The following is a 10,901-nucleotide window of genomic DNA, read 5'->3' as shown; positions in this document are numbered from 1 at the left end:
AACTAAAAGCCTAAAGGATACGGCAGAATTGATAGATGACCCTTAAACAACATTAGGGTTTAATCTGGGTATAATTTATAGTTGGTCCTCCAGGTCTGTGGTTCCTCCGCATCTGAGGATTCAACCAAACACAGCAGTACTATAGTATTTACTGTTGAAAAATATCTGCTTGTAAGTGAGCCCAGGCAATTCCAACCCAGATTGTTCAAGGATCAGCTTATCAGGTCCAGAATCACACTCCTTGACAACAAAGAGCCTTCCTGGATAACAATAACTTAGTCAGAGGGATGATAATGCTCCTGACCTCAATCTGGTTCTGCTCCAGTATTAGTTATAATTCTCTGTTGTACAAACATATTTCTTTTTCACTTAATATTTTAGCAAGGCTTATATCATTTCCCTTGCTGGCTGGGATCAGTTCTTATCAATGAACGCTTTTGTTAGAGAGGCCTTCTTATCAGGCTACCTAATAGCTACTCTGTCCTACCCTCCTCTTTCTGGATGATGGAAAGCTTTCATTCTGGTGGCAAAGCCCTAGAAGATTAGTCATGATTGTACTAAACTCGTCATGGTAATCTTATATCCTTATACCAAAAACTTGTTTTCAAGCCTTCTTTACAGTTAAGCATGGCTGCAGACCTTGTTCTAGCTTCTACCCTTAGCTCCAAAGGCACTCATATGCAATGATTTTCATTCCTGTAAATAAATGAATGGCCTTTCTACCTAGTGTTGGTAACTAAGACTGCATAAGTGAGTAAAACAGACTTCATTCCTCAACTCTTTCTTCACCTTATGACTTTTTAAAACAGGCTTCCTTGTCCATCACCAACTCCCGCAGCTCACTCAAACTCATGTCCATCGAGTCAGTGATGCCATCCAATCATCTCATCCTTTGTCCCCTTCTCCTCCTGCCCTTAGTCTTTCCCAGCATCAGGGTCTTTTCCAATCAGTCAGTTCTTCACATCAGGTGGCCAAAATATTGGAGCTTCAGCTTCAGCATCAGTCCTTCCAATGAATATTCAGGTTTATTTCCTTTAGGATTGACTGGTTTGATCTTGATGTCCAAGGGACTCTTGAGAGTCTTCTCCAACACCACAGTTCAAAAGCATCAATTCTTTGGCACTCAGCTTTCTTTATCTCACATCCATTCATGACTACTGGAAAAACCATAGCTTTGACTAGATGGACCTTTGTTGGCAAAGTAATGTCTCTGGTTTTTAATACGTTGTCTAGGTTTGTCATAGCTTTTCTTCCAAGGAATGTCTTATAATTTCATGGCTGCAGTCACCATCTGCAGTGATTTTGGAGCCCCCAAAAATAAAGTCTCTCACTGTTTCTGTTGTTTCCCTACCTATTTGCCATGAAGTGATGGGACCAAATGCCATGATCTTAGTTTTCTGAATGTTGAGATTTAAGCCAGCTTTTTCACTCTCCCAAGGTAGACATAGGAGGCTTTAAAAGTGAAATTCCAAATACAGCCTCAAATTTTTATCTCACTTCTTCAGTATCAGATGTTGTTTCTGTGTGGTGATTAATTAGACCCAGAGTCTATGCCAAGCATTCACTGATAAAATTCATATATTTCCTTTGGAAACGCAATCTATTTACAGTTCTTACATTTCAGTGTAAATTGCAGGCTACTCTTTATTTCAGTTGATGGCATCTGAACTTCAGTCTTCAACTGGGTAGTACCCTAAGCAGCTTGTTTTTCATGAGCTCTGAAGTAGACCTCCTTAACTCTGAACAGATCTTAAAAGGTCTACTCCAATGTCAAGTGTTTGTGTTCAGCACCTAAAATCTTTATCTCCAGTTTCTCTAAATAGCAGTCTTCTTTCCCCACTTGATGCCCTTCTGATTTCCATGTTTGGAAATTCTTAATGTTTGAATTTTTTTTTTCTTTTATATGGTAGAATCTCTCATGAATACCTTTTATCTTTTAAAATTGTATTTTATCATGAATACTTTTTAATAATTTGACTCATATACAGTTAATGTGCACAATTACCTAAGATTCTTTCCTCATTACCCCTCAACACTATGCCTCTAGGTGAAATTAGGCACCTGAACTGCAGGATCCCATGGGTGCTTCCCTGGCATCACTTTCTGATAATTCAAATTCCATATAGCTAAAAAAAAAAAAAATCCCCAAATGAAATCCAGGGATTACTGACAAAGGCCATATTCTTTCTTCCCTTAGAAGTAGGGTAGTACAGCAGAAGGAAGATGGACTAAAGTTCTAGGTTCACATCCCAGTTGGACCACTCACACCCTGTCTGATGGCACTCATCTGTAAAGAGGAAGCACATTCCTACTCTACAGCATTTGTGCTGTAAGGATTCAAGGAGGTTATATGAGAAAAGGGCCCAAGACTGTGGCTGGCACATAGAAGGCATCAAAAATGGTAGTTGTGTTATTATTTATTTCTCTCCCACTAGACTGAGAATTCCTAAAGCCCAAGATTTGATTGATTTCACTCACTGTTATTTCCAAAACAGTGCCTAGAATGTGGTAAATTCTTAATACACACTTAGTGAATAAACATTATAATTATTGTAAAAGCCAGGTCAACAACTTTTTAACTCCACTGCCTTCCTTGAGGAATACACTCTGCATCCTCTTTTCTTTTTCAAATCAAATCCAAGCATGAGTCCTTTTCCCATGAAGCCATCCCTAACAAGGTCTAATTTGTGTTTATCTCATACTTCTTGTATTTAACTGACAGAAGCACCTGCACCACCTGCCTTATCATTTACACTCAAGACTAGGAATGGACTGCATAATATATGTCTATATCATTGCCTGATTACTTCATATTTATGAATCCTGTCTTCTTAACATTCAATTCCATCAATATTTCTTGGTTGTTTATCAAATGCTGGACCCTGTGCTAGGTTCTGGAAAGGAAATAGTAGTTGCCTCAAGAAGTACCCAGTCTCTTAGTAGATAGATGTACCCAGCCTCTTAGTAGATATAGATGTAACGTATCTATATCTACTAAGATGAAACAGTTATAACAGAGTATGATATGAAAGCACACTACTGTTTGCACATAGCTGGTGCTGCTGCTGCTAAGTCGCTTCAGTCGTGTCTGACTCTGTGCAACCCCATAGATGGCAGCCCACCAGGCTCCCCGTCCCTGGGATTCTCAAGGCAAGAACACTGGAGTGGGTTGCCATTTCCTTCTCCAATGCATGAACGTGAAAAGTCAAAGTGAAGTTGCTCAGATGTGTCCGATTCTTAGCAACCCCATGGACTGTAGCCCACCAGGCTCCTCCATCCATGGGATTTTCCTGGCAAGAGTACTGGAGTGGGTGCTATTGCCTTCTCCAATCTAGGTAGCAGAGAAGTGATAAACTGATTAACCTTCTTCAAGAAGGTCAGGGAAGGGCTCCCAAGAGAGGTTATAAGGGAATATGATTTTTAAAGAATGGTTAGAAATTTCCCAGGTCAAAGTAGGGGTGGGGGTAGGATATTCCAAGGAGAGTGAACAATGTATGCCCAAGGACATGAGATAACAAGATATACCCTACAGACCTTAGAAGCAATTCAGTACTATTGAGTGTAAGTAGAGAAGCTAGGAGGAGAAGGCAATGGCACCTCACTCCAGTACTCTTGCCTGGAAAATCCCATGGATGGAGGAGCCTGGTAGGCTGCAGTCCATGGGGTCGCTAAGAGTCGAACACGACTGAGCGACTTCCCTTTCACTTTTCACTTTCATGCATTGGAGAAGGAAATGGCAACCCACTCCAGTATTCTTGCCTGGAGAATCTCAGGGACGGGGGAGCCTGGTGGGCTGCCATCTATGGGGTTGCACAGAGTCAGACACGACTGAAGTGACTTAGCAGCAGAGAAGCTAGGAAATGAGGAGGGGCCAAGAACTGCTGGATGTTAAGATTTGAGATAGAGGCAGTCGTCACATCTTGCAAAATTTTGAATGTTATAATCAAGGTAGGTGATGGTGAGCCCTGAATGCGATGATCTGATAGAACTTAGAAATGATCACTGATAGCAGGGTAGATAAATTGGGTGAAAGAGACTGAAGTTCAGTAATAAGTCAGGAGAAGTTTTATAGTAAAGGTCCAGATGAGAGAGACTAAGAACCTAATTGAGCCAGTGATGATGGGACTGACAGATTGGATTTGATTTTTAAGAAGGTTTATCATTGATATGACTAACTCAGTCAATGGAAGTAGACAGATAAAAGGGAGGGGAAAGAAGCACTTTCATTGCTTTGTACTCTTACTTGGTAAAGCATAATACTAATCACATAAAAAGTCAGTTCAGTTCAGCCGCTTAGTCGTGTCTGACTCTTTGTGACCCCATGAACCGCAGCACGCCAGGCCTCCCTGTCCATCACCAACTCCCGGAGTCCACCCAAACCCATGTCCATTGAGTCAGTGATGCCATCCAACCATCTCATCCTCTGTCGTCCCCTTCTCCTCCTGCCCTCAATCTTTCCCAGCATCAGGGTCTTTTCAAATGAGTCAGCTCTTCGCATCAGGTGGCAAAAGTATTGGAGTTTCAGCTTCAACATCAGTCCTTCCAATGAACATCCAGGACTGATCTCCTCAGAGGTAATTCATTAATCAGCTAGCTGCTATAGCATTATCTGGTTTTGATTTCATTTTAAATTTTAAAATTACATTCTATGAACTAGAACTTTCCAAGCTCTTGCCCAGTTTCTTGGTGTATTTCCAGTCTATGAGGATTCTCAGTATTTCCAAGTTATTAGCAAACAGAAAACCAAAAGGTGACTTTGTTTTACAACCACATATTTATGTCTTTAGATAGTTGTTAGTGGAATATTCAGAAGAAGTCTGAGAATAATATGGCCTAACTGTGAACAAAGAAGGAAAGATGTCAAAGTACCCATATACAGTTTGAGCCTTCTTTTTGGGATCACATGGAGTAATGACACAATTTTTCTTAGTTTTCAAGGTCATCTTGACCTCATTTAATGCTTAATTGTGTATCCTAAAGACAGAATTTTCTTGGGAAACGATTTCCAGGCTATACAAAGAAATGTCAGACTCAGTTTATCAGAGTTTTGAATTATCAGGGAAGACGCACAACACAGTATAAACAAAATCACTTATTTCCATAGGCTACACTCCAATTACATAACAAGAGATGCAGAATTCTTCCATTGATAAAATGGCTGGTGCGTGCATGCTCAGTCACTCAGTCGTGTCTGACTCTTTGCAACCCCACTGACTGTAGTCCACCAGGTTCCTCTGTCCATGAGATTTCCTGGGCAAGAATACTGGAGTGGGATTGACATTTCATTCTCCATGATGAGATGGCTATCTTATATGTATTTCTATTTGTTTCTAAGATTTGGAAAAGGATCTATAAAGGGTTCAGATAGGTTTTCAGGGGGTGATTTTAAATGATCAAAAGTTTTTGGAGCATATCGTATGTGTCTGTGATATACATGGTCTCTTAGGAATTTCTGTCAGCAAATTACAGTCTCTTGACCAAATCTGGCCCATTACCTGTTTCTTTACTGCCTTGAGGCAAGAATGGTTTTTCACATTTTTAAGTGATTGAGGAAAAAAATCAAAAGAAGAATACTATTTTATGATATGTGAAAATTATCTTAAATCCAAATTTCAGTGCCCATAAATACAGTTTTCTTGGCGCACAGCCCACCCATTTGTCGTGGGCTGGCTACACGCATGCCACAATGGCAGAGCTGATAGTTGTGCAAAGCCTAGGGTATTTGGGATCTGGCTCTTTTTGGAGAAAGTTTGCCAATCTTTGTTTTAAGAGCTTTCCCTTAAAGAAACACAGAGGCCTTCAGTAAACCGAAGACTTCTTTACAAAGATTTCCTGTGTCAGTGATATGTTCTTTAAAAGAAAAAAAGTACACATTCAGCAAAGATAATAGCTTTGCCATATCATAAAGTGAGATAGGCCTTTATTAGATTTAGGATGCTTCTTTTTCTACTTCGTGTCAGTGTAGCATGGTTTTTAGGAACACACACTTTAGAGTCATCCTTTTTTTCTTAAATCTTGATAAGCTTTCTGTGACCTTGGGCTATTTAACTTTTCATAAGCTTTGGCTTTCCTATTTGAAAAAGAGTAATAATGGTACCAACCTCAAGAAGTTACAGTGATATTAAATGGGGTGAGTTTTTAAAAGGAATTATCTAGCTCAGTACCTAGTGCATAGTGTGAAATACATTTGTGTGTGTGTGTGTGATTGTCCTCATTATCTGAAAATATCTCTTTCTGGTGGTTCACTCCCAAGACTGCCTATCACTTCTGTTTTGACAAGGAAATCCATAAAACCCTGCTTACTTAATTTCACTTAGTAGGAGCTCTTCCCTGTATTGCCTGCAGAAAAACTGTCCTGTGTGCACAAATCCAAGAGTGTACTGGACAGGAGGATGGAAAAAGGGATGCCTAGGATGTCTAGAAACAGAAATCATAGAGATGAAGAGTGTTGGAAGGCTGATCAACAGCTGGATTAAGCTGGTGAGCAGGATGTTGGGAATTTCCATGTTAGACTCCATCCTAACTTTTTCTGTGAAGAGCCCACAGTTCTGTGATGGGCTGTTCATAAAAGCCCTTAAATTTAGTAACTAAAACCTTTTTTTTAAAAGAGTATCTGAAGTTTTTGTCATTTTATCCCATTTTATGTTAGGTTAACATTACCAATTTTCTTTCATTACTTGATGTTTTAGCTGATGTTTCTAACCAGAAACACCCTTAGAAAAATCATGAGAGTGTAAGACTGACATTCTCAGAAACAGTGATGTCTTTCCTCTTAGGCTTGCTGCCACCAATCTCCTGCCTGAGCTTGCTCTAGAATCATCATGACTATGGACTACTGCAGAGGAACCAGGGCATGGAGGACACATGCTTCTTGGCTATGAAGCAACCTCTCATGTCTTTCCTCCTGTCTATAAATAGATCCTGATCAGCCTCAGCAGAGGTGGTCTCTATTACTCAGGGGTGAGCTGGAGTAATTGGTATAAATGGCATGAGGAGGAGAACTTTCTTTAGTGGTCCCCTAAGGAACAAATCTCTGCCCAAGAGAACTAAAAGGGGAGGAAAATCCTCTAAGACAAACAGTTCTTTTGTCTCCTCATCCCCCCAAATCAATTACAGAAATATCAGAAATCGAAAAGGTAGCAAATATCTCTACAATGCAGCTGGGAAACAGAATTTCTATAGGTCTATTTCTTTTTTTTTAATCACATGAAACAGTTTGCACAAAAATTTCACTTTTTTTTTTTTAAACTTCCTATGTTTTGTGTCTTGAGATATTGTTTTGAGAACAATTACTCTGAATTTTATCCTTGTCCCTCAGTCATGGTTGAATAATTATGGTTAATTGAGTTGAACTATCCAAAAGAAGAACAAAATATTTCAGCATCCTCATATACTCTAGTTGGACTCTTGGTTAAGAAGACAAGCACCCTCACGTCATCCTGGTATGTTGGGATAAAATCCAACTTTGTAATGCTCACATGCATGCCCATGAGTGCAATGTGGTGGGGTGGGCATGGCCTCTGTTTACTGGTAGGAGTAGCTCTCATCATCATATTCCAGGTCATCTTCATTGTCATCATCCAACAGCCCATATTTAAATTTCCGGTAGACAGTGCCATCTTGGCCCATGTAGACAATGTCATCATCATCATCCTCATCATAGTCCCGGTCTCTGTACTCAATCACTTGATCCTCTTCAAAGCTCTCACGATGGCTGCTCTTATAGGAGGAGTAGGACACGCTAGGTTCAGCCAGCTTTGCATAGCCACCTTTTTCTGTTGACTTGGCTCTGCTCCGAGATTTCCTCCAGACAATCACAGCTGCTCCGAGCAGAAGCACCAGCATAATGGAGGAAGTGATCAACAGGGCTGTCTTGGAACGCACACCTGTAGGCTCCACCTCACTTGCTCGAAGGATACACTCATCTGTTGGAAGATGATCCCAAAGGAAGAGGACAGAGGGGAAGGGTGGAAGAGAAGAAATGGAATGGAGAAAATTAGTTTCTGAAGTAAAGGGTTTCACCTTTATCTTTTGAATCTAAAATAGTAGAACCACTGTCTTTGATTTCCTTAGAGAGCATATCCCTCTACAGAATTGCTGTGTGTACTCCAGGAGAGTTTCAGCCTATCCCAGATGATACCAACAAACTCTTCTAGGGTGAAAGTCAGTCTGAGGACCAAAGGGAGTCCTCCATCATACCCATACCTCATGGGTCAGTCATCAAGTGTCCAACGTTACCAAATCGATTCTTCTGTTTCCTTCTTGAGAGAAATATTCCATTTTGGACCAGGTTTCAGTTATTGTTAAATGCTCTATTTCTGTTTCAACTTTAGCTCTTTCTAAGACTGAGTCTTTCCCCCAGCTTTAAATCAGGTTTACATTTAAACCTGATTCAACAGGATTGTCCCATCATTCAAAGACAGGAACAGATAATTTATAAAACCATTGACTCATTGCTGTGTGGGGCCATAGAAATCACAGGTCATTCTGTTGCTTGATAGTTGAGGAAACAGACCCACAGAGAGAAAGTGAATTATCACATCATCAGAGGTTAGAAGTTGTTTGTGGAGTGATCAGAATTCAAACCCAGGAATCCTTACTTCAGGCTACTGTCTGGAGACAGTAGGGCAAAACACCAGCAATGTGGTTTTTTGTTGTTGTTGTTGTTGTTGTTTTACTTTCTGACATCCTGTGGACCTTATCTGGCAGGAAGAAAACTACCATCTTTAAATTCTTTTTTTCCCTCATCTTTAAATTCTGACTGCCAAATTGAGAGATAGGTTTCTTCTATCATAACCAAGATTTCCGAAGCTGAGAGCTCTGCCTCTCTCTCATTCATCATCTTTGGTTTTGATGACTTAATTGAGAACATGGAGCAACCAAAACAGTTTCATAACTCAGTGATGAACTCATTTTCACTCCTTTATTCAGGTGGTATGATTTACCTAATATTTTTTTCTATTCTTTAACCCACCAAATGGGAGTATGAGAGTATGAAAGAACTAGAGAGAAAAACTAGCAGGCTTTACTGGATGTACAAGTTGAAATACAACAGTACATTTTCCATAAATATTTTTTGAACCAACTAGTTCTGCCCTCAGGATGTTTTATGAGATTCTAGGTACATTATGTACACTAGCTTAATGAATATAATACTGTGGCAGTTATTTTAGGGTTAATTACTTTTGCTTAATATATATTAGCCAATTAGGTGTGACATCACCACTATGTGTTTCTTTCCTTCTCTTTTTGTTAGTGATAAACAAGCTTTTAAATTTTATTTTATCCTAACTTTCATCCTTGTGGGATTTTGCCCATCAAACAGAATTTCATCTCCTAAAGTAATGATACTATCATGACCACTTTTGTCATTAATATACTAGAACAGAATTTTTCCCCTGGAGGAAATAGTAAAGCACTAGAGGAAGGATAAGCAATAAGGACTGCAATCTGTGTGTGGTGTGTGCATGCTAAGTCATGTTTGGCTTTGTGACCTTATGGATCATAGCCTGCCAGGCTTCTGTGTCCATGGCATTCTCCAGGCAAGAATCCTAGAGTGGGTTACCATGCCCTCTTCCAGGGATCTTCCTGACCTAGGGATTGAGCCCATGTCTCTTGTGTCTCCTGCATTGACAAGCAGATTCTTTACCACTGGAGCCACCTGGGAAGCCCTCTGTATGTGGTACTTTGTGATAAATGCTGTCTGAGACAGGAGGCTCAATAAAAGACCTTGTGAGGTTCTTTCAATTAATAGGGCATCATATGCAATCCTGTCTTACTATCCTCCAGTCTTAGGTCTGGAGAGTTAGGGTCAGCCTCTGTGATATGGGTTCTTCTTTGAAGGAGCAGAGTGTCTCAGTAAAGAATGAGCAGGTAATTAAGAGTATTTAGTCTTTTGAGTATTTAATCTTCAAGAGCTACAGAAAGCCCAGGAAAGCGGAATAAGTAGTTCTTAGTTGTAAAAGGCTTGCTGAAACTCTACATCCAACATGCACACAATTCTGGTTTCATTTAAAGCCATCAATGTAATGAGGGTTATTATTCTTAGCTGACACAGCATGAATATTAGGCAATCAGACCCTGAAGGTGGATGCGTGTGAATAGCTGGGGAAACCAGCTGCTCAGGGAGGCAGGATTGCTGAAAGGAGGAAATAATTAGTTTTTGGAAAGAGGATATTTAGAAGTAAGTGAAAAGGTTGATAAAAAATAAAACAGAAAAGGCTAGTAGTGGTTTGGGGTCTGGGATTTACTTTTTAAATAAATGGACAGGCTCCCATAAATATGATGTCTCTTTTTTTTGGTCAAGCCATGATGTAGCTGAACCCCAAAGAAATGATATGCTTTTGCACTATAGAATGTTTTTAGAATTTATATTTTTCTTTTTAGAAGAATGGAACTGGAGGAATCAACCTGCCTGACTTCAGGCTATACTGTAAAGCTACAGTCATCAAGACAGTATGGTACTGGCACAAAGACAGAAGTATAGATCAATGGAACAAAATAGAAAGCCCAGAGATAAATCCATGCACCTATGGACACCTTATCTTTGACAAAGGAGGCAAGAATATACAATGGAGAAAAGGCAATCTCTTTAACAAGTGGTACTGGGAAAACTGGTCAACCACTTGTAAAAGAATGAAACTAGAACACTTTCTAACACTATACACAAAAATAAACTCAAAATGGGTTAAAGATCTAAACGTAACACCAGAAATTATAAAACTCCTAGAGGAAAACATAGGCAAAACACTCTCCGACATACATCCTCTATGACCCACCTCCCAGAGTAATGGAAATAAAAGCAAAAATAAACAAATGGGACTTAATTAAACTTAAAAGCTTTTGCACAACGAAGGAAAGTATAAGCAAAGTGAAAAGACAGCTTTCAGAATGGGAGAAAA

The 10,901-nt window shown here is 39.7% G+C and overlaps 1 protein-coding gene across 2 annotated transcripts in view; it reads right to left on the bottom strand.

The window, feature by feature from the left end:
* Positions 1-5,915: 5,915 nt before the first annotated feature.
* Positions 5,916-10,901, bottom strand: part of PCSK5 (proprotein convertase subtilisin/kexin type 5) — a 521,444-nt gene continuing 516,458 nt past the window's right edge. For both annotated transcript variants that reach the window (XM_055578327.1, XM_055578328.1), the window contains one exon: positions 5,916-7,925. In XM_055578327.1, coding sequence (XP_055434302.1) covers positions 7,525-7,925 — 401 coding nt within the window. In that variant the 3' untranslated portion in view covers positions 5,916-7,524. The remainder of the gene's footprint in view (positions 7,926-10,901) is intronic.

Source organism: Bubalus kerabau, chromosome 4, assembly GCF_029407905.1.
Source record: "Bubalus kerabau isolate K-KA32 ecotype Philippines breed swamp buffalo chromosome 4, PCC_UOA_SB_1v2, whole genome shotgun sequence".
In the NCBI taxonomy this organism is placed as follows: domain Eukaryota; kingdom Metazoa; phylum Chordata; class Mammalia; order Artiodactyla; family Bovidae; genus Bubalus; species Bubalus kerabau.
The sequence above is the reverse complement of the archived record's forward strand: the minus strand, read 5'-3'. Positions and strand labels throughout refer to the sequence as shown.